Genomic DNA, 24,927 nt, shown 5'->3' on the forward strand with positions numbered 1-24,927 from the left:
CATCTGCTCTAGAAAGATTTTTTGTTTTATTATGAGCTACTAGTTACACATCAAAAAGGGAAATGGAAAATGCACACAGCAGACTTGTGGGGTTACAGGAGGTTGATATACGTTTTTAAAAGCAAAATGCTATGTGTGGGTGAGAAACATCAATATTGAAGTACTTTTTTTGCTATAAATCTCCACTTTCACGTTCTGAAAATGGATATTAATAGTAAAAATGTTGAACTATTGATCTCTTTCTAACCTGAAGTGATTGCGAGGCATTCTGGATTACGTTTATTTGTCCTTAATGAATTTTTTGGAGCTTCAAAGGTCTGGTCCAGGGGCGCCGTATAGGGGGGAAAGTTAGGACCATTCCAAGGGCCCCTGAATGACAGTGGGCCCCAACAAATAGGTAAAAACTAATTTAATTAATTATTATTTTTTATTATTATTATATTATACACTATATAAACCATCATCATTGAGTATATTTCAAATAATAATACAATTAATTATGTCTTTGATTTTACTTATTTTGGCAATAAAAGTTAAATATCCCCATTGACCAAAAAGTAAACATCCATATTGACCGATCACCCCCCCGTATCTCATTGAGTGAATGACGGTGTTTAGTTGCAGACAGTTAGTCGATGCGCCAGTAACACAGATTACAATGTGGAGTAGTATAAGAAAATCTGGTTTTCAAAAAAGGAAAGAGAGGAAAGACAAAGGAAAGGTTGGCAATCAGTAACCCAGTTTTTCACCAAGAAAGGTTGGTAGCCTTTAGTCTGTGAGTGGTATTAACCTGTTGTCCATAGAGACAGAGCGTATTTATGCCACAGAACAATCCAACCGTCTCCATTGACTTTGCATTGCGAGAGACTGCCTCCTTGTCATTTATGACTTATAACAAAAAAACAAAACAATGTCTAAAAGCTGCTGTGTGACAAGGTGTACAGCAAACAAGCTAAATAACCCAGAAATTATTTTTTATAAGCTGTCGACCCCAAAAAACGGTTTGTTTCAGGACATAAAAGGAGACTACTACCCGAACTACTCTGAGAACTACGCCCACTGGAACGCGACATATTGTAAAAAGAAAAAAAACATTAATAATTTTAACCATGTCGTTTGCTTATTTCACCACCCTATGTGAACCTGAGAGGAGGAGATATATTCAATTTACCCATTCTTCCTTCTGATGCTTCACGTCTTATTGCCTGTATCTACTTTTGTCTACTTAAAGGCTGGCTTTTATGGTTCTGAAGCTTATAAAAATGTATTTCTGGGTTTAGTTAGGCATTTTCTGTCTTTTGTTATATGTCATAAATGACAAGGAGGCAGCCTCTCGCAATGCAAAGTCAACGGAGACGGTTGGATTGTCTTCTCTCCCGGTGGGCGTGGTCTTCAGATTATGACGGGTTGCGCTCAGTCTCTGTAGTGAAATAAGGTAGCTAGCTAAAAAAAAAAAAAAGTTAGCTAGCTGCAGGTGTTAGCCTACATTTCATCAACATTTAATCAGTGCAGGGAAACTTTTAGCAAGATATTCATATTAAATCATTGTCCATGCCCCTTTTAGCAGACTTAACAACAGATGAGTCAGCAGCACCCCAGTCTCCACATAACAGCACCCCTCCCTGTCCCTGTGAAGAAGGTGAGCAACATCGTGTAAATGACTTAGCATCATTCCAGGGAGTCTGTGTGGGGTTCTCTGTCTCTCTTGCTCTTTTTACCATAACAAAAAAGAAAATGAAATATTTATTAATGACAGAAATCAAACACAAATTATTTTCTCACATAATGACCATTATGGCATAAATAAAAAACTAACCTCCTGTCTGTACTGGATGCAGTTAAAAACAATGAGTAGCTTACCTCAAGCTGCATGTAAGTTACAGACAATATTAAAATAATCCAGTTTGATGTGTAAATTTAGACTGAATTTTGGCCGTTAAATGACATCTATAGATACAGACTTTATTATTCCCATCATGAAGGGCAGTTTATTTGAGAAGCTTGCACGCACACACACACGCGCACAAAAATCTATCATATCTAATGTATGTAATCAAGTGGTGGTAATACAGAACTATAGGTAATTTGGGTCAATGTCAGAAGGGGCCCAATTAGAATTTTTTGTCATGGGGCCCAAAATTCCTGGTGGCACCCCTGGTCTGGTCAGCATTCTCTTGCATTGAAAGGACCTACAGAGATGAAATATTCTTCTAAAAATCTTCGTTTGTGTTCAGTAGTAGAAAGTAAGTCACACATCTGGGATGGCATGAAGGTGAGAACATTATGCGAGAATTTTCATTTTTGGGTGAAACATGGGTACTCGAGATGTCGCTACTGTAATCAAATTCAGTTGCTACTGTAATCGTTATTCGGTTGTAACATTTATTTGAACAAAAACAATCACATTCTCAACATTATGATGCACGCGGGACAAAGTAGATCTCGTTTTGGAAAATACTTGCTTTTACTGACAGTCTGAAGGCTCGATTATATTTCGATATTGCTTATGAGAACAGAGAGGTCAGTGTTATTGGATCATTTTGATTATTACTATTACTATTACTACTTTATGTAGGTTCCCTGCTGAAAGGTTTTAACGGGGTTCTCAGAAATAAACTATATTAAGTAATATTTATATCTACTAGTTCCGAGGCAGCCATGAGTGCAAACTAACATCTCATTAAGAAACATTATCTCTTTGTGCAGGCCCTGTCCTTTAAAAACAAACCCAAAATGTCACAAGTGGATCTCCTTGGTACAAATTTAGCCGAGCTCCTCACTGCTGCTCTACAGGAAGTTTTGCACCTCATGGGTGAGGCTGTATCTGAATCACAGCCGGCCCAAGACATAAGCAACCTATTCACCCTATTCGCCGAACTATGAACCTCGTGGCCACCAGGGAGTCCCCAAGAGCACATGAAATGACAGCTTTATTTTTTTGTGATATATTATGTCAGTGGACAATAGTAATTATACAAAAACACAATATTATGTTAACGGAGTGCAGGATGCAAGCAAAGTCAATTAGTTGATTGACGATGCAGCAGCATATTGCAGCAAAACTGCAATGCCACAAAAAAAGGACATATCCCTCAAGTGTAGAGAGAAGAAAACCGAGGAAGAGAAAAAACAGCAAGATAAAGGTATGTGAAGTAGCTAGACTATGTTGCGCACTAACGTTAGCTGAGTCATTCTATGAAACGGGTGCCATTTGGGTACGCAACGTTTGATGAGATGCATAAGGCACCAAAAATGTCCCAAAGTGTGTTTCCAAAGCTTAAAGTTATTCAATCAAGTGTTCTTGTTAACATGATATATGATAAAAATACTATTCTTAAAGAGTAATATACTATTTCAACATGTCCGTGTTGACCAACATGACATTTGCATCTAAAATATCACCAAATAAGTTATATCTTTTTTTCAAACATTTATTATTTTCAGGATTTTATGTGTGTCCCTGTTTATATAAGATATATTTATTACAAATATATCTTATTTTTTTTGTAAATATTTTATGATTTGTGTGCGTCCCTCAATTTTACTTACCACCCCGTCACACTAACTTGTTTTATCTATAAATAATATACTGTTGCTTTAAATGACATCACAAAGTGGAAATGACATAATTTGAGCCTTGTAGCCACCATGAACAAAAGCAGGCACGTACTGACATTCTTTTACTTTGTTTACTTGTTGCTTTTTCATGTTAGGCAGGGTCCGTCAAGCTCAAACCAACTAAACCGTCATGCAAAATAGATAGGGAAAACTGTTTTTATTAAATTTTTTACATTATTAATGCAAAGAAAATAATATTTCAGATTGAATGCATTTATGCTATGTGAGGAACTTGACCACATGTGAGATCTGCATCCATTTTGGGATGAAATTTACCACCCTGTCACATGTTTTATTGTGATGTGGTGGTTCTGCTTCCCGTTTTAATGGGAGTATGTGTGAAATCAAGGATTCTAGTATAGGCTAATACATTTATTTTCTGTTAACTTAACCCTGTTTGGTTCACTCACTCACACAATCATCACTCACTATATCTTTCAGTCACTCACTCACTCACTATCTCTTTCAGTCACTCATCACTCACTATCTCTTTCACTTACTCATCACTCACTATATCTTTTACTCACTCACTCACTCTCTCAATATATCTCTTTCACTCACTCACTCAATATCTCTTTCACTCACTCACTATATCTTTCACTCACTATATCTTTCACTCACTCACTCACTCACTCAATATCTCTTTCACTCACTCACTATGTCTTTCACTCACTCACTCACTCTCTCAATATCTCTTTCACTCATTCACTCTCTCAATATCTCTTTCACTCATTCACTCTCTCAATATCTCTTTCACTCACTCACTATATCTTTCACTCACTCTCTCAATATCTCTCACTCACTCACTCACTCACTATATCTTTCACTCACTCATGCACTCACTCACTCTCTCAATATCTCTTTCACTCACTCACTCACTCTCTCAATATCTCTTTCACTCACTCACTCTCTCAATATCTCTTTCACTCATTCACTCTCTCAATATCTCTTTCACTCACTCACTATATCTTTCACTCACTCTCTCAATATCTCTCACTCACTCACTCACTCACTATATCTTTCACTCACTCATGCACTCACTCACTCACTATATCTTTCACTCACTCATGCACTCACTATATCTTTCACTCACTCACTCTCTCAATATCTCTTTCACTCACTCACTCACTATATCTTTCACTCACTCATGCACTCACTATATCTTTCACTCACTCACTCTCTCAATATCTCTTTCACTCACTCAACTCACTCTCTCAATATCTCTTTCACTCACTCACTCTCTCAGTATCTACTTTCACTCATTCACTCTCTCAATATCTCTATTCACTCACTCACATCTCTTCAATCATCTCAATTTCACTCACTCACTCACTATATCTTTCACTCACTCTCTCAATATCTCTCACTCACTCACTCACTCACTATATCTTTCACTCACTCATGCACTCACTCACTCAATATCTCTTTCACTCACTCACTCACTCACTATATCTTTCACTCACTCATGCACTCACTATATCTTTCACTCACTCACTTTCTCAATATCTCTTTCACTCACTCACTATATCTTTCACTCACTCACTATATCTTTCACTCACTCATGCACTCACTATATCTTTCACTCACTCACTCTCTCAATATCTCTTTCACTCACTCACTATATCTTTCACTCACTCACTATATCTTTCACTCACTCATGCACTCACTATATCTTTCACTCACTCACTCTCTCAATATCTCTTTCACTCACTCACTATATCTTTCACTCACTCACTCTCTCAATATCTCTTTCACTCACTCACTATATCTTTCACTCACTCACTATATCTTTCACTCATCATCACTATATCTTTCACTCACTCACTCTCTCAATATCTCTTTCACTCACTCACTATATCTTTCACTCACTCACTCTCTCAATATCTCTTTCACTCACTCACTATATCTTTCACTCACTCATGCACTCACTCACTCAATATCTCTTTCACTCACTCTCTCAATATCTCTTTCAGTCACTCACTCTCTCAATATCTCTTTCAGTCACTCACTCTCTCAATATCTTTTTCACTCACTCACTCTCTCAATATCATTTTCACTCAATCAATATCTCTTTCACTCACTCACTATATCTTTCACTCACTCACAGGGTATAACTGAACTTCTCTGATTAGTTTGATAGAAAAATTTTGCAATGGCGAAATTGGGGCAAGAACCTCCTGTTCAATACAAAACCAGGGAGGGGCTCTGTCAGGTGTAAGCGACCAGTGAGCCAAATGTCTGAGACTGAACACATAATAATAAAACAAAATCTTGGATAGGCCTAGTCCACCTTTGTCAATCGGCTTATGCAGTTTACTGAAATGTAATCTGGGACATTTACCATTCCAAATGAAGGACTTCACTATGCTATCAAATTGCTTGAAATAAGAGAGGGGACATCTACAGGGAGAGATTAAATTACGGAATACGGAATACATTAACCTTCCCAATCATTGATAAATATAATGTAGCCCACCTGCCCACATCACTTGAAAACCTTTTTATTAAGGGGTCAAATTTAACCAACTAAATCAGGCAAATTTGCTGGGAATAAAATGCCCAAATAGTTAATGCCAGTGATCGTGATCTATAACTCTGCAATAAATTGAATGGCATCTGCTAATATTGCATTATTTGTTTCCTGTCTCAACCTCAGGACTTCTATGCTGAGGTCACCAGAACTGGCTGGATCCAGCTCCATTCCTGCTTCGTGTTGGACTCCACTGCTATGTGTCACTTTATGATGATGATTAATAGCAGCTGGTGCCAGCCAAACATCACTTCAGTCTTTACGATGGACTTCCGAGGATGAACTGATGCCAACTCCAAACATAAGACATGGGATACTTCATATGCCATTGCCTGAATCTTGGATTTGGATAGACCTCAACAAAATTACCGGCCAGGTTGAATTGCAATGCACCTCACTGATCTCTGCCTGCATTACCTCGGTCTAATGATGGACTACACTCTTGAAATGGAATATATAGACTATCAATTAATTGCCAACAAAACACTTCATCAACCAACTAACAAGGACAATTACATCTATGTGAACTTCTGCAATTAATCCAGGATGGACTTACAAAAAACATGCATACAAACATACAAAATCTTTGTTTAAATCTTGACCCTTAACACTTACTTAATTTAATCATTTTAAACTGTGACTTGCATTATACAAAAGTAATATTGGCATTATATTCATGATGTTAGCCAGAGGGAAACTGGCCTGCACAGTGAGTCTGGTTTCTCCCAATGTTATTTTTCTCTATTAACCATCATTTTATGGAGTTTTGTGTTCCTTGCCACAGTCGCCTTCGGCTTGCTCATTGGGGTTATAAATACAATTATTATTTATTTTTAAACACAATTCACAATCGTATTTGATCATACTACACAATTATGATTTTAGACATTATAGATATTATGGTTTTATCTTCTGTTAATGCCTGATCTTCTGTAAAACTCGGGCAGGCGATGGCCACCCTCGTATCAGAAACGACATCTGTGGCTGAACCTGGCCAAAATGCGGGACGTGGACAAAGCACGCTTCTTCAACGCCCCCGTCTCCCAGTTTGGTTTCTTCGGCAATACCATCGAGGACTTCGCCCAGCAGTTCTCAGCAGTGAATAAGCAGGCGGTGGCCATTTCTCACATCGTGCCTGTCGCGCCACCAGCAAGAGCCGTGCTCCGTCTGCCCACCGAGGGCGTCCTTCTGCAACTTCCAGAAAACGTGCAGCTCCGCCTCAAACTGGGCCAAGCTCTCAGCCCCAGTGTTGAGTGCCCCACAAGAAGCACACACCCCCCCCGTCTCACAAACATCCTCCAGGACCCGGAAGGCTCCCAAACATTCCTGAGATGGACGACCCAGAGAATGAGACGTTTGCTACGTTCTCACAGCATCCCGGTGCCACACCCCAACAGTCCTGGCACACCGGACGTGAACCCCCCGCCTCCGGATCCACAACTGCTGCCCCCCGGCCATCCGGTTCTGATGAGTCCAGAGGACGCCTTCATGGGACCTCCTCCTCAGTCACTAACCCGCCCCCTGCCAGGTGTGCGGAGCAAGGTAAGTGCTTCGAGTCTTCCCTCAGCACCAGAGTCTCGGGACGCGCTTTTGCCTCCCGATGCCGTATTGCCTGCTTTGCCCCGGGTACGTAAAAAATTATCGTGTCTTTAGTGCCCCTAGCTCAGAGTTTGGATGCGTGGCTTTCACTTCCCAACCCGTCACGCTGGCAGGCCAAGGCCATCCGACTCAGTTATGCAATTCAGTTTGCCAGGCCCCCGCCCCCTTTCGGAGGCATCCGCTTTACCGCGGTGCACGGCGAAGTCGGCAACACCCGGCGTGCCGATAGAGCCTGTCCCTCCAGCTGAGATGAAGAAGGGTTTCTACAGCCCTTACTTCATTGTACCCAAGAAAGGTGGCGGCTTACGACCGATCTTGGCCTTTCACAAACTCCCGTTCAAAATGCTCACGAGACACATCTTAACTTGCGTCCGGCATCAAGATTGGTTCGCAGCGGTAGACCTGATCTTGCCTCGACATCGACCCTTTCTACGGTTCGCGTTCAACAGCCAGGCTTATCAGTACAAGGTCCTCCCCTTCGGCATGTCCCTGTCTCCTCGCATCTTTACGAAGGTCGCAGAGGCAGCCCTTGCCCCGCTAAGGGAAGCGGGCATTCGCATACTCAAGTGGAGGCTTCTCCCCCAGTCGGTCCAGCTGATTTGGGAACGGTTCGACAAGGCACAGGTAGACCTGTTCGCCTCCCGAGAGACCTTCCACTGCCCACTCTGGTACTCCCAAATGGGGGCTCCCCTAGGGACAGACGTGCTGGCACACAGCTGGCTGCGCAAGTACGCATTTCCCCCAGTGAGCCTTCTTGCACGGGTGCTGTGCAAGGTCAGGGAGGACGAGGAACAAGTAATTCTGGCAGCCCCGTACTTGCCACTCGGACTTGGTTCTCGGATCTCGTGCTACTCGCGACAGCCCTTCCCTGGCGAATTCCCCGTTTACACTACACAATTTTAATCCAGATTTTCGCTCGCCGACAGTTTTGTGGAGATCACCGACAAAAGCCTGAAATTGTAGGCAAATCAGAGCTCACTCTCGTGAGCAACGATTGCAATGTATCAAAGATTTCAAAGATGCGATTTGAGAGACGTGTCGCCAATGTCAGCGAGATATCTAGAATGTTAAATATCTGGACCAGTCGGCGATTCTAAATTGCGCAATGTGAAATATTTTTTAACTGAATACAACTGCAGCGTTGACATACAGCCAATGAGAGAGCAAGAAACAGGGCACTGGAAGTTTCAGTGGAAGGAGTCCTGATGTACCTGCAACAGAACATCAACTAGCATGGCTGCGGTATCAAGAAACTCTAATTGGACCGAAGAAATAGAGGCAAACTTAGTGGAACATTGGCAGGAGCACCAGCGCCTATTTGATGTGTCCTCTGAACTGTACCACAGCCGGGTGGAGAAAGAGAAGAGTTGGAGAGAAATTGCCAATTCTCTTGGACGGTCAGGGAAGCAAATAGATAGATTTTTCAGTAGGAGATACTTTTTCCTATTGTAACCAAATAAAATATGTGATGCCTTTAGCATCACATATTTTTAAAAGGTGCACTCAGTAAGTTTTGGAAGTTGTCTTGGACTTACACTGACACCTAGCAGAGTGGATGCAGCATCATTCAAACACTGTAGTTTTCAGCTACAAATTCCATTGTATACGTTTACAATTCACAGTCATCTATGATTGACTAAAAGCATGCTACATTCATCGCCAATCCCTTCAAGTTCACTAAGGAGTTGCTGGGGTAGAAGCTCAGTGGAAAACTGAACTGTTGCAGGATGACACAGACCAACATCTGAAGAAGACCTGAAAAAGAGCAGGAGTCAGGAGGGTGAACCAGAAGTCAGATGGGGCCAAACACTTCAAGTTCACTAAGGAGTTGCTGGGGTAGAAGCTCAGTGGAAAACTGAACTGTCACAGGATGACACAGACCAACATCTGAAGAAGAACTGAAAAAGAGCAGGAGTCAGGAGGGTGTAACATTCTAATAGGAGAATACGGTTGAAAGGAAAGTGACCTGGGCTGAGCTTTGGAAAGCCATGCCACAACGCATACAATTTCTCATCCAGGCAGTGTACGATGTGCTTCCAAGCCCATTAAATCTACACTTTTGGGGCAAAGGAGAGTCACCAGCAAGGAACTCTGGAGCACATTTTACATTTACCTTTTATGCATTTGGCAGATGCTTTTATCCAAAGCGACTTACAGAGCCCTTATTACAGGGACAATCCCCCTGGAGCAACCTGGAGTTAAGTGCCTTGCACAAGGACACAATGGTGGTGGCTGTGGGGCTCGAACCAGCATCCTTCTGATTACCAGATTACCAGTTATGTGCTTAGACCACTACACCACCAGCACATCCTCAGCAGCTGCACAAAGGCACTTGGAGAAGTACGGTACCAATGGAGACATGATCAGGTCCAAAAGACCATCGCTGAAGCCATCAGCACAGGAGTTGAGTGGGCAAAGCGGTCCCGAACATCCACGCAGAACATTGCCTTTGTCAGAGCCAGGGAGCAGCCAATACCCCCAAAAAGGAACATCTGAAGGCATCCTGACCTCTGCAAGGGACTCGCAGCTGCTGGTGGACCTCGAACAGAAGCTGAAGTCCCTAACCATGTTGCAGCCACTACCCCTGCGACCAGACATTGTGCTTGTGTCCGAGTCCACCAAGCAAGCTGTGCTGCTGGAACTGACAGTCCCATGGGAAGATCGCTTAGACAAGGCTTTTGAAGGAAGCTCTCCAAAGCGAGGTGTCTTCCAGTGGAGGTTGGATGCAGGGAATTCGCAGCCCTTTTGTTAGCCAGACCCTTAAGCAATTTGAGCATTGACATAGAGAGGAAGAAGAGAGCCATCCGCAGTACCACCGAAGTGGCAGAGATTGCCTCAAGATGGCTGTGGCTCAAAAGATTCCTCATCTCAAGTGATTGGTTATGCTTTTATACATATGTTTCAAAATGAGTGCACCATTAAGGAAAATGCATAAGGAGCAGTGGTGTAAGCAGGCTTAGACGGAATCTGCACATTTTTATTAACACATTTAAAAATGTGTGTAATTGGAGCTGAGAGTACTTGGTTGTTATTGGTAGCTGAGAACATGATAAAGTTTGTCAAAATGTTGCATAGATTCTGCGTGGGCCTTTCTAGCAGCTTTAAAACAAATTTGGATAAGATTATTAAAGACTACATGATCTGTTCTTGATGTAGTATGATAAGAGCTTAGCATTTTTATGATTTTGAAGAAAAACACACGCGCTGGTTCACAACCTTGTTGTCTTGATAGTTTTTATTTGAAACTTTGACATAAACCTGTAAATTTTAGCTCTACTGTTGAGCTATTTAAGTCATTAAGACATTTAAAACAGTTATGCCAAAATGAAATATCAATGGAATCAAGAAAAAGTTTATTTTCCCTTCCTTCTCATAATGTCCTGATTCAGCTTCTCTTTTTTCTCCATTCCACACGCCACTCATTCCAGTTCAGTAGTGTCCGGTCTGTTTGCCACTTAGCTTGTTCGAGTTCTGTCACAGAGAATCAGAATGGAGGATAATGAATGCCAAAAGCAGTCCCATGACTAAGGTTTTGCCACAGCTGATTGATAATAGCAGCATATTAAATGTGCATCAAGCAATCAACCTTTTTATAATAAAATAAACATTGCATTAAACTTACCTTTAACGAATGTCTGGAAAAGTTGATCAATCATCTTATGACTTTGTGATACTAATTCCCATGGGTCTGAAAAAAGTTGTTAAAACCATTGTTATAGAAAAGTTAAGACGAAGAAAAGAGCAAATGCAAATTTCCAAAGAAAATTACGTTTTTTTTTATTACAATGAACAATTGCTCACCTCTGGTGTTTGAGAGCTGTTTCAGGGCACCATTCAGAGATATACCATTGTGTAGAACAGTACTGAGGCACAAGGCCTGACATGCTGCCATTATTTCATCATGCACAGATGCGTCACTTCCCAGACATACACAGACAGTACCTGTCAAAAAAAAAAAGAAACGTCATCCATCATGTGTCTTACACCATGATGTTGTTATCAGTAATGTTTAGTAACTAGCACTGAGAGTAATGGTGGGATCACATCATGTCAGTATTACCATAATTACAAGATTCTGGATTGCAACAAGCATTTACGTCTCAGCATTTGTATAAAGCTCCAACTTGACAGTCATGACATGATGTAAAAAATGTCAGCAGCATCGACAGTTAAAGGTTATCAACACATATTTATGTTTGATATACCATTTTATTATATACTGTTACCTTGGGCGCTTTCAATGTTCTTTAACATTTTGTAAGAACATATAGAGGTGAAATGACAGTTGGGGGATGCTAACTGTTCTGGGACGTCACGTATTTTGGCCTATTATCTCTGTGGCAAAATATTCAAGTGTCCCGTATTCACATGGTGATAAATTGGCAAACCTAGTTCCCGTAGAAACTAACATTTTCTGAGTCTGAGGACGTGAGCAGCTCAGAGTAGAATCTCCGGGATGTATCTTGTAATTACAGTAATTCGTACTGGCTATAAACGTCTTAAATTCCCAGTAGAGTATCACAGCAGATAATTTATGTAATCATGTCTAACCTCTACTTGACTAGGGTCTAACATAGGCAGTGCTGGGTAGATTCATTCTGAATTGTAATCTTGTACTGATTGCAAATGACATGACAAAATTTGTAGCAGTAAAGTAATCCCCTGGATTACATATTAAGGTAATCTAATTGCTTTGGAATTACTTCTGACCTAAATCTTGTTCATTTAATGTCACAAGCATTTACAGTTGGATAAACTTTTTTTTTCTCGGCAATGTTACTTATATTAATTATAGAAAGCTTACTTAATGGATCAAAATATGAGAATATTTATATTTTGTCTGTGTGTCTTTTTCTGAGTGAAATAGAAAAGAAACTTAAATTGTTCTTTCTCCAGCAATTTTGGCATTACAAATACATCTATGTGTTAACGGATAAGGCCAGTTATATTTGTGAATTAACATCACAATAAAAAAATAAATAAAGCAAAGAGCATTCATGTACATTTTTGAAGCCAGGTACAAAAGAAATTTGCTAAAATAAAACTAACTTTACCACACTAATGCAATCGGAATGGCATTTGTGTGGATTACAATACAATCCAGAAGATTTTCCAAACCTATATCAATTTAACGCTGATTTAGAATTTTACATTTTAAATATTTATAAAGAAGAAAAATGAAAGGAAACAATATATTATTAACAATTAACTGCCTTTGCCTGATTAATATGTAATCCATAATAAAGTAACTTTAATCTTATTATGAGTACTTTAAAATGTAATTAAATTTAAAGTCCCCATGAATTAAAAATTGACCATACTTTGTTTGCCTAAATTGATCGTTTTGTGGTGAACAATTCATCCATGCAAGTCAATCCACACAAAATATTTTTTGGGCTTCGTAATCTTTAATCAAAATCTGAAAATTCCCCGCCCCTCTGCATTGGAGGACCTTGCCTGATGACGTAGGTTTGACGGTTTAGGTGTCTCCTTAATATCCGTAACCACGCCCCTCCAACTGACAGTAGACAGGCTGCCTGTGTGTTTGCGAGCATTGACAGCGTGTGAAAGGAGAGATGGCGAGGAGGTGCATTTTTGGTTGTGACACTCACGGAACACTTTTTACCATTCGAACCCTCCGCATGTAACGGCTCAAACATGTAAGGTCTGATTCCCCGTGATCTGAAATGATCCTCCGTGGTGTTCCTGTTCTTCTTCATCTTCCACCTCCTCCTGCTGCAGGAAGGGGACTGCTGGCGGTGTTTCAGGCGGCGAGTAATCCTCAACAACCGATTGTAAACTTGCGTTAAGATCTGCCTCCATTTCTGAATGAAACACCTACTTTTTTAGATCCAATCAGGTGCTAGTTGGAAAAAAAAGCCACGCCCACTATTTTGCCTCATTTAGTATTCCGTTTCTCTCGGAAATACGTCACAACACTGGAGAAAAGTCGTTTGCAACTTCCGGTTCACGGGGACTTTAATTACATATACGTCTGTTTGTGTGCTCCAGATTTCATGTAATCTGTTACTACCCAGCACTGAACATAGGTTTCCGTACCATTTTTGATTCCAATGAGGTATGGTTTGCTGTTGTTCTTCAATGCCAGCTGTAGTTCTCCTGGCCTTTAATCCATAAAGAAACATAATTTTTTCATTGTCATTGAGTGGTGTGTTGATAATGCTAATATAATTTGTTTAGTTTAGTGAATGTAATTTGGGTTAAAAAACAGATAAACTTACTCTTCAACAATGTCTCCAAGCCTCACACCCAACTTGATGGTAACCGTCCTTCGAAACGCTGCAAAAAGGAACAACATTTTGTTGATTAGAGGCAGAATGTATAAAACGAATCATGGTAATCCTTAAACTAACAAGACAAGGCATTTTAAGAGATTTTAAGGGCATACACAAGAACACAGGCTCCTTCTTATTTGCCTCCAATGGACTGAGCAGTTGTCCATTTAGCAAGTACTGATGGAGGACAATGGACAAACGAGCCTCATTGAGGGTTTCCATAACAACAGACCGGACAGCTTTGTAATTGGCAAACAGGTGGAGAACCGTGAAAAGGAAGAATAGGATGAATGTCAACCTGAGGGTGAGAGCAAGGCCAATACACAAATCAGAAAAGTATCTGGAAAACACTAAATTCAGAGCTTGACTTAGACATCAGGGTGTAAACTCACAAAGGGTTATCTGTTACAAATGGGACGAGTACCAGGCTGACCAGCAGCCCTGCCAGGTTCACCAGGGTTTCCTATTTAGGAGGGGGGGGAAGAGAGAGAGGCAAAAATGAACAAAGGAAACATGACACCACTGACACACAAAAGACCACTGACAAGATTTTCCCACACTAAGGGGAATTTTGTTGGAAAAATCTGGGAAAATTAAGCAACCAACATGGGAAGAAGGTGACTTATACCTACCTGGCTCCCATCTTTGGCAGAGATATCAGCCATGTTGTTTCTACGAGCTTGGTGGACCGTTAATGCAGCTCTTGTTGCCCCACCAGCAACTCCTACAATGGACTATAATGAGAGGATAAGTGGAATAAGCTTAGACATTCAAAGTTATACTCTGATGATTTAGGTAAAAAATAAAATTAAAATAATAATAATCTAGCAACTAGCCACTCTATATGTAGTTAATAATTTAGGAAGATCCTGTAAATATTTTACTTTAAATATTCCAGCAATGCAGACGATTAGGATGAAAAAAGGAGGGAAATGGGGGGCTGCAATCTCCATGAACATAGCACTGTCATTTAGAACGTCAGCAAACAGCCTGAAATTAAGACAACAATGATCACCACAAAGACTCTTAATGTGAATATTTATTAACATTATTGTATAATATAAAGTCCTCTGCATAATGTACCTCCACTTTTTGGCTTCAGAATCTAACTTGCTCCTGAAATACAGGGTCACAGGGAATTACTATAAAATAAAACATGTTCATTATCTGAATGCCTGAGGAAATAGACATTACCCTTTGAGCCAGGCAAACAGTATTCTTCCCAACATTCCGGTTCCATCTGAACAAATAGCGTGTTGAAATATTAATATAATATTACTGTAAAAATTACAAAGTGTATTTTCAATAAATAAATGCCATCAAGTGCACATACCCCTTATTATCCACGTTATTGTAGCTGCTGCAACTGTTGCTTCTTGATTTCCAACCCCAACACCCTTCAGTGAAGCCTGAGTAGCGAGTGTGCCAGAGAGAGAGCTGGAAAATGCCTTGGAAAACAAGACAGCGCTGCTATTATGTTTGCTTGTCTGTGCATGTGCAATGTATATTTTAATCTGTGTTCTCTTTATTTAGAGTAGTGCCATATTTAATATTTGACAGAAATGGAAATTAGGCTGTGATGGATAGACTTACAGTCTTTAATGAATGCACAAACTTGTGTTTTCTGGAGATTTTATTTAAATGTTTTGGTAAGATGTTTTAATCAAACATTACAACCCATTGTAGACACACTAAGCTGGGTTGCCGCATGCTTTCAGGCTCTGTCTCACGTCAGATAACAAAGCAACGTAATTCAATGTAAAATAAATAAATAAAACAGCAACAAATCTTGCTCGTAGGACTTGTCCATCAGCATGAACAACTTGAATTAAGGGCCATCAAAGCAAATTTGCCACCACAATGCATATCACCGTGCTACAAAGACAGGATAACCAGAGCTCTGGGATAACGCAGAGTGGAACAACTGCCCAACTCAACAAGCTTTCACTCGATATCAGGGGGGAGACCACAAAACTTATGCCCCACAATTGAATTTTACAGAGAATCATCGACATTGAACAGCTTGAAGAAGTTATGACTATGGCAATAGTGTATGGGTGTTTTGAAATTGTGAATGCCATTTTGGTTAAATTGGCATGTGAGAAAAATAAATAAAAAAAAGATCAGTATTTGTGTGTAATTAGACATTAAAAATAGTTCTACTATCAAATTTGTCCAAGGCCGCATTAAGGTACCAGGTGGCCCCGGGGATTGAACCCCTGCATTATCGCGGCCCTGGCCTTGTCATCAAAATCTCACTCCAACCAGGGAACCAAAGTGGGCAACCCTGCTGTAAATTTATCCCTCACAGCATCACATTGATTCTCGTCAAAATTAGGTATGAATAAAATATGCGCTTCTGATTAAGGTCTATAAAATTAAAAAATTCCATGTTTGGAATCTCAGCATTATACATACAAATTATATATATATATATATATATATATATATATATATATATATATATATATATATATATATATACACACACACACACATACTCAGCAAAATTTTAAGTTTAGCCATCTGTGAAAAATATTGCATAGTGAGGAGGATGACTTCAAAAATAATGTTTTCATTTATCACTTAATGTCATACAAAGCCAGTAAACATAAAATAAAAGCTAAATCAATATTCGGTGTGACCACCTTTGTCTTTAAAACAACAACAATGCTCCTAGGTACACCAGGACACAGTTTGTCTTGGCTGTTGGCAGATAGGATGTTCCAAGCTTTTTGGAGAATTCGCAATTGCTTCTGTCTCAACTTTATGTCTCAGACTGACTCGATGTTTAGTGGGGGCTCTGTGAGGGCCATGACATATGTTGCAGGGCTCCCTGTTCTTCTATTCTAATAATTTATGTTTACAAAAGAAATGCTTGGGAGTCTAACATTTATATTTCCTTTTGCCACACTAAAGCTGAAGATATAAATAACCATCTTAAGACAAATGTTTTTGTGAAACATCTTATGTGCCTAAGACTTTTGCACAGTAATGTATGTATGTGTTAAAATTTTTAGCAAGTTGTTTGCAAGGTTTTCCCAAAGCCAGAAAAATATCCAACTTCCACAATAGCCTACCATCAGTGTCATTTCTATGGGAAATCTACCTGCAGAGTGTCCCAGAACTGATATTGTAGGTAATCCTCACTGACACTCTCGGGATATCCCTGTGGCAGGAAAACACTCTGAAAATACAAATGTGATCAATTAATGATGACAAACATGGCTTATTTTGACGGTTATGAAAGACGTCTGTGAGTCGCGCACTTTAAACACGCCAGAGATTGAATTTCCCGCCGGTCTGCAGTCATCTTTCTGTCTCTTCATCCTCCCCTCCTTCAACAGGTATTTCCATGACTCTTGAGAGCCGTAACGCTCTGTGGCCATCACCCCTTCACGGTCCTCCATCTGCGGATCAATACATGAGCCAATAATGGAAAACAATGACTGCAATAATCTGTCTTTTACTTTGAATTTTTACACTCAATTGTAACTGCAGTCTCGCAAACCGCACGTTGTCACGTTACGAAGTTTAATATGCAAAAGGATAAATTGCAATAGTGTAAAAGAGTCATTTCTTGCATATCAGCTGAAATATATCAACAAGATCTCCCACCTCATAGATCCGTATTACTCTTCCGTGTTTTCGTTTGTATCGCCACGTCTTAAGCGAGTCGCGTTTTTTGATTGGCTCATGACATCTGACGTAAGGAATCTGCACAAAAAGAACAGGAGAGTCTCCTCTAATAACTGTCTGTAAGGTTTTTGTACTTTTATCACTTTCGTGTGTTTTTGGGTTGTTTCGTGCTGCTTTGACGTGCAGCGACAAAGGTGTCTTTTATTTATTTATTTTGGCGAATTATTTATTGTTCTTTATCCTTTCATATAGTTCTACATTTCAATGCTTTTTTTATTCTCTCTATCCTTTTTAACTTTTTCTTTTCATTCAACTAAGAAGGGAAATGCATAGAATATAATATTAATATTTGGTTTCAAATTAATAAATGTATATTAAAATTCTAACACTTTACAATTAGGTTCCATTTGTTAACATTAGTTAACATGAACTAACAATGAACAATAATTTTATAGCATTTATTAATCTTCATGTTAGTTTCAACATATAGTAGGCCAAATACATTTTAATCATGTAATCATCAAATTAATTTTTATTAACTAAAATTCACAAAGATGAAAAAATTCTGTAAAAATATATTGTTCATTGTTATTTCATGATACCTGGATTAACTAGTTAATGAATGGAACCTTATTGTAAAATGTTACCATTAAAGTTAATACATTTTTTTGTTTTCTGTCAGGTCCTTCCTGGCCTTGGTGTCTGACACTATTAATGTGCCAATGGTTGGGAGGGTTACTTTTGTAGTATTCCACTACAGATTACATGCTGTAAAATGTAATTTGTAATGTATTCTGATAGATTACTCAAGGTCAGTAATGTAAACTAAATACTTTTGATTACTTCTTCAGCACTGGTAGAAGTTTTTCACTTGTTTTGACTATAAAAACTCTGTCAGTAAATTAAGACAAAATACACATGTTAAAAATATATTCTCTGAAAAACCTAAATATCTTCTTATTAAATATCTAAATATTAAATATCTAACATTATTATCAATAATATGATTTTGCCCTAATATCAAAGGTCTTACTAGAAAAAATTTATTATGATCTAACATTAATTTTCTTGATAAAAAAAATATGATCGTGACTGGTAACATGTAAAATGGCTAGAAATAGTATTTTATCTTAGCGTAATGTATTTCACCGTTGTTCGAATGCACTTTGGATCGCATCATTTATACGTATAAATGTTTTCCATCTGAATGGACTAAATATTAAATGAAAAAAATTACAAGAAAATGCAAAGTTATCTCTTCAGTAATCAAAATACTTTTTGAATGTAACTGTATTCTAATTACAAATTATTTAAATTGTAACTTTAGTGGAATGCAGTTACTTATATTTTGTATTAGAAATACATAATCCCATTACATGACATTACATAATCCCCAACCCTGGTGCCAGCTGATACCAGAACAGATCTCCACAAGCATATCAAACACATAACTACCAACACATCTGTAGTTGAGTAGGGTAGAAGAGTACGTTGTAACACTTTTTGCTGTGCACAAAAACAGAGCAGAATAAACACAAGTTCCTTTATCTGTCAACTAACAAACTAAATGCCAAAAACCGACATACATTATTCCTATTTTCAGGAGCACTTTTGTTACAACCTTCCCCACACAGGTATAGTTGTAACACCACCTAGGGAAAGTTGGAACACTCATTTGTAATGTGCTAAATAAGGCATTATGCCTAACTTAAAATAAATATACTGACACTTTTTATACTCTGTGATTGTTTTCAAATATTTATGCTTGCATACGTATAGTTTCTAACACATCACCTGGAAATACTTAGTTTTCCTCACCTTGATACAAGGCATCATGTGACATGCACACGCATGCAAACCAAACAAAATACTAATTTACAATCATATTTTCAAATCAAATCCCTTTAATGCCACTCAAGCATATACACATTACACATAACACAGTTTACACACCTTTTTCAGGACCCTTTTGTAAAGGGTTTAAACAATGTTTTGCATGCTTGTTCAATGAACCACAATCTCTACGCTGTGCGTTACAGGGAAGGCATCCTCCTCCCTCATGTGGTATCCTACCTGCAGGCTCATCCTAACATAACCCTCCAGCATGACAATGCCATCAGCCATACTGCTCGTTCTGTGTGTGATTTCCTGCAAGACAGGAATATCAGTGTTCTGCCATGGCCAGCGAAGAGACCAGATCTCAATCCCATTGAGCACGTCTGGGACCTGTTGGATCGGAAGGTGAGGGCCAGGGCCATTCCCCCCATATATGTCCTGGAACTTGCAAGTGCCTTGGTGGAAGGCTCACAGTAAGAACTGGCTAATCTGGTGCAGTCCATGATGAGGAATTGCACTGCAGTACTTAATGCAGCTGGTGGCCACTCCAGATACTGTCTGTTACTTTTGATTTTGCCCTCCACACATTGTTCCATTTCTATTTGTCAAGTTGTTCAGTTTATCTTAGTTGTTGAATCTTTTTATGTTCATACAAATATTTACACATGTTAAGTTTGTTGAAAGCAAAGTTGAAAGTGAGAGGACTTTTTTTTGTTTGTTTATGTATTGTGAGCGATCAAGAGTTCATAAGTCTGATGCTTGGGGGAAGAAGCTGTCATGAAGTCAGCTGGTGCGGTTCCTGATGCTGCGATACCACCTGCCTGATGGCAGCAGGCAGAGCAGCCCATGGCTCGGGTGGCTGGAGTCTCTGATGATCCTCCGATCTTTTATAGATGTCCTCGAGGGAGGGAAGCTAACCTCCGATGATGTTTCTGGCAGTTCGCACCACCCTTTGCAGGTCTTTGCGTTTGAGGGAGGTGCTATTGCCGTACCAGGTGGTGATGCAGCCAGTCAGGATGTTCTCTACAGTACTGGTGTAGAACCGTGTGAGAATGTGGTGGTTCATTCCAAACTCAGCCCTCTCAGGAAGAAGAGGCGCTGTGAGCCTTCTTCACAATGGCCTCCGTGTGGATGGATCTTGTAAGTTCCTCAGTGTTGTGGACACCAAGGAACTTGAAGCTGCTGACTCTCTCCACTGGTGCTCCATTTACATTTTTGGACTAAATCTACTTCACAAAATCATTACACTGCATACTGTAATTCTCTCTTTCTTTCTGTCTATCTATCTTCATTCTTTTGTTTTGCTTTCTGACTGAATAAAAGCTAAAAATAAAAAAATTTAATGTGACATCTTTTTCCCCACTGATCACCTTGCATGTTTGCCTGTTTTTCTCCATGACCTTACATCCTAGAATGTCTCAAAGTACATTAATTGAAGGTAGACAAATCAATAATTACAACAAGCAAAGTTTCCTTTCATGGTCAAATAGTGATTGTCACAATGAAAATCCCCCAAAACTAGTTTTCTCATCAATGTGGACTATGTTCTTCAAGTTTTCCACGTAGAGACATGTTGTTAATGTGAATATGCATACTGAAAATGACTTGCATTTGAAGGTAAATATTCATAGAGTTTTAACCGTTTACAATGGTTCTCGATTTACAATACTTCAATTTAAGTGTCCAATATTAGTGTTTTATGTGTCTTAGTGTCTGATTGGAGAGAGTGAATTACAAATTATTTAGGCCAGTGTGTATATACAATACTATTTTTTACTTCTACTAATATTTCATTTACAAAACAATCAGGTAAAAAAATCTTTCCAAATCAAGAGTGAAAGACAAAATGGTAGGGGTTCTGACACAAGTGTGGTGAATATGTCCATATTTGGATACATGGGATGAGTCAATGAATCAAGTAGCATGCATGAACACTTGGCCTTGAACATGGAACCTGAAAGAATGCAGGCTTAATAACATCTAACCCTCAGGCCCATCTCATGTTTTCTCATTTAAAAAACCAACCTGCCCAAGAATTGTTTTGCAACAGAAGTAGATCAGAAACAGAACTTAATCTCTCAAAGAATGTTCATAAAACATTACAGGCTGGAAATCATGCAACTTTCCTAAATTTAGCATTTCTGCTATGTAAACATTTTAAGTTAGATTAAATGCAGTCACTCACTGTCTACAAATACAGAATTATCCACCTGAGACCTGGGTCTCAGCTTTACATCAACTTGTCAGAGAAAGAAAAGGTGAGAAAAAGTGAGTAACATAGCAGAAAGCATGTCAGTGTTTCTCTATAACAGTTTTATGGTTCATAGGGGAAACAAGGTGTGGTAAACAGACTGATAAATGTAAGCCCTCAAGAATGAGTGGAGGAATATATAGAGATCTATTAGAGGTGGGAGTAAGACAGAGAGGGAGTGACTGTTGTAAAGAAAAACAAATACGGTGTGGAGTTTCACCATATCATTCAGTTGTGCCAGTTTCATCCTATTTCTCATTCACACAGATGCTTATTTATTTTACGTTGCTCAAAAAACTATACTGGATATAAAAAAGCTTTGTAAAATGTTGTTTAATGTATTTGAGTATAAGAGGAAGCTTTAATAGGAAGTTGTGACAACCAATTGCGACATCACAGGATACTACAACTCCTGGCTCAACATTAACTGAAAGAAGAAGCAGAAAAGCAAGGCATCAACAGCAGACATTTTTTCTGAGCAAAAACATCCAAACTTGGTTATCAAGTAAATTTGGATCACTGGTCGACCTGAGGAAATCAAACCGTTCTTCCCAAAGATCAAGCCTGGGTGAGTCTGTAAGTACTGATTTGGTTTTCAACTGACAATGTTGCTGATTCTTTTTAATATAATTGCAGTTTTCACCATATCACATAACATTTCTTATTGTGATGTTTGGGAGTGAAAAAGAGAAAGCTATTCTTCTTACTTTAAGTGAAGCATTTATAAAACCAGTTAGAGTTGAGTAGGTTCATTTTTTTTTACCAAATGTCCCAGTTCATAATTTTGGAGTTTTATTGAAGATCAAAAAGAAATAGGACCAGCGACCTATTCCTTAGCTAGTAACAAATCTCTTGTCCTATTGATGTCTGGTTCTTTTCATACCATGACAATCATGTCTCTTCTGTTGCCATACCTGTTTTTCAGGCACTAACACAGATAACAGAGCCTCAGTTCACCCTTAAAAATGTGAGGGGATTTTGGAAAATCTTTAGAATATAGTGTATATACTGTAATTCTTACTCTTGTTCTGGGTATCGGTCATAGATCAGGTTAAAAACGCCATTATTTAAAGAATGTATCCTCATATTAACATATTAATATTAACAAAAAATCTGTTGTCCAGCATGTTTTTAAATCACTGCTTGATTCATTAATTGACCTGTTGAAGTGTCACACATGACTCGAACAGAATAACATTTTTAGATCTGTCAAATAAATTAAACAAACATCTAAAAATAGAGTAAAGTGCCTTTAATTCCATGTTGATTTTATCCAAATATTCATACTTTGTTATTTGTTCTCTGAACAGAGATGAGTGATCCAGCTAATGAGAGTGAACTAAAACAAGTAAGTGTTGAAAATGCTTTACTTGAAGAGCGTTCTGTTCAGACAACTGGCTTGCACAGTGTCACCTGCTGTCTTGTACTACATAAAATCCCCTTCAGTAAGGACACTGACCACCGGAAATTAGCCATATGCAGCATCGTATGTGGACTCTCCTGCATTGGCATTATGTCTCTTATCTACTCTGTCAAGGTAACTATATATTATTCTTACAGTATTGTTAAAACATTAGTTAAATTAAAAATAATAATAAGAAATATTAAATATAGAGGGTGCCGGGGCCCACAAGGGTGCGAAATGACTTAAAATGTATATTCAATTATAATTATATTTAAATCAAACGTAATTAAAATGCTAAAAACAGCTAAGAATTAAGATTACAACCAATAAATGGACTATTCCTGAAATGTTGGTATGAAATTAATTGTGATTAATTATTTTAATCTATTTAAACTCCTAGTTTCTGGGGGGAGGAGGCCCTTGAACATTGCCTTGGACAGTGGGGGGCCTGGGAGTCAAAAAGGTTTAAATCACTGCATTACAGTACCATCAATACTGTTGGCAAAGGAAAAAACACAACAAGAGAACAATGAATCTGAATAACATTAGTCAGTGATGGGGGGAAATAATTTACAAACACACAATGCTGGCTAGTAACAGATTACATGTAATCTATATTATGTAATCAGATGACAAATATCTAGTACATGTAATTAGATTAAATTACATTTTAAAATTCTCAGAATAATATTACAGTTACTTTTTTATGAATTACATGATTATATATTAATCAGGCAAAGGCAGTAAATTGTACCTATACAGACCTGAAACTAGACCAGCCAAAATTACACTGAAGATGGAGCAGTAATCCACACATTAATTCCAAACCGAATGCATCAGTGCAGTAAACTTAGATTTAGTTTAAAAAATGTACATGAATGCGCTTTTGTGATGAATTTCTTTTTTTTTTATCATAAATATTACTGGTCTGATTTGTTACCACACGTGGATGGCATTTGTAATGCCAAAATTGCCAGAATAAGAACATTAAGTATCAGAAAATATATCAGTACAACACGTGCAATAAAAATCATATTGATTCTCTTATTTTGATCCATTAACAAAGCAGGCTCTATATCATGAAAAAAGTTTATGCTTTAAACATTTAAGCACCCACATACATAACTCAGGAATATGACTTATCATTTGAAAGCTTAAAATCATAACTTTTCTGCATTTTATGCTACATAAAATAACAAAATAAGGCCTCAAAATATTTGTGTCAAAAACTAGCACTCCCTAGAGTTAATGGGGTAGAAAGATTTATCTAAAATAAAAGTTAGTTTTCTTTAATACATTTAAGCAACATTATGTAAAAATGGTACAAGCTTTTCTTACTCAAATGCACGTGATATCAAATAAACAAGAATTATGTCAGAAGTCATTCAAAAGTAATCCAAAAGCAATCAAGATTATAAAAGTAATCTACCCAGCACAGCAAACACATCTAAGAAAATAATAATATTACCAGGAAATTTGATGCCTCCTTTCATCTTATTCCAGGCTCGAGAGACAAGAAAAACACTTCAAAATGAAGATCAATTGGGAGCACAGCAGAATGTGAAGGTTAAGGAGTACTCAAGAAAAGCTTTGAAATGGGGAATATGGTCCATTGTAGTCTGGGTGGGTTTAATTGCAATCTTTCCATTGCTGCTGGGATTACTGTCCTATCTTGTAACCTTCATAGACTAAAACTGCGATTTTGTTACTCCAGATGTCTTTAAAAATGCTGTGCAAGCAATTTAAATGAGCA

At 38.5% G+C, this 24,927-nt stretch overlaps 1 protein-coding gene and 1 long non-coding RNA gene across 2 annotated transcripts; one reads left to right on the forward strand and one right to left on the reverse strand.

Annotated features, from left to right (window-relative positions):
* Positions 1-10,954: 10,954 nt before the first annotated feature.
* On the reverse strand, positions 10,955-17,724 carry LOC127652914 (RUS family member 1-like). Its single transcript, XM_052139367.1, has 15 exons — positions 17,662-17,724; positions 17,313-17,453; positions 17,153-17,230; positions 15,377-15,491; positions 15,238-15,283; positions 15,127-15,159; positions 14,928-15,033; positions 14,676-14,777; positions 14,436-14,506; positions 14,157-14,341; positions 13,990-14,047; positions 13,808-13,872; positions 11,549-11,689; positions 11,370-11,435; positions 10,955-11,218 (listed from the first exon to the last, which is right to left on the reverse strand). Exons 2-15 carry the CDS (start codon positions 17,451-17,453, stop codon positions 11,133-11,135), a joined length of 1,293 nt encoding a protein of 430 aa, XP_051995327.1. The 5' UTR covers positions 17,662-17,724; the 3' UTR covers positions 10,955-11,132.
* Positions 17,725-21,996: 4,272 nt separating this feature from the next.
* LOC127652965 (uncharacterized) lies at positions 21,997-24,809 on the forward strand. Its single transcript, XR_007971763.1, has 3 exons — positions 21,997-22,345; positions 23,080-23,306; positions 24,678-24,809. It is a non-coding gene; the product is annotated as an uncharacterized LOC127652965 (long non-coding RNA).
* The last annotated feature ends 118 nt before the right edge of the window (positions 24,810-24,927 follow it).

The sequence above is a fragment of the Xyrauchen texanus genome, chromosome 12 (genome assembly GCF_025860055.1).
Source record: "Xyrauchen texanus isolate HMW12.3.18 chromosome 12, RBS_HiC_50CHRs, whole genome shotgun sequence".
In the NCBI taxonomy this organism is placed as follows: domain Eukaryota; kingdom Metazoa; phylum Chordata; class Actinopteri; order Cypriniformes; family Catostomidae; genus Xyrauchen; species Xyrauchen texanus.

What these genes read in the sequence shown, in the direction of transcription:
- LOC127652914 (XM_052139367.1), bottom strand. Translation starts at nt 17,453, where the DNA reads ATGGAGGACCGTGAAGGGGTGATGGCCACAGAGCGTTACGGCTCTCAA. An exon ending in TTTGTAACAGATAACCCTTT is followed by an intron (nt 14,342 to 14,435) that starts GTGAGTTTACAC and finishes TCTCACCCTCAG; the next exon opens with GTTGACATTCATCCTATTCT. An exon ending in ACAGCTCTCAAACACCAGAG is followed by an intron (nt 11,436 to 11,548) that starts GTGAGCAATTGT and finishes AACTTTTTTCAG; the next exon opens with ACCCATGGGAATTAGTATCA.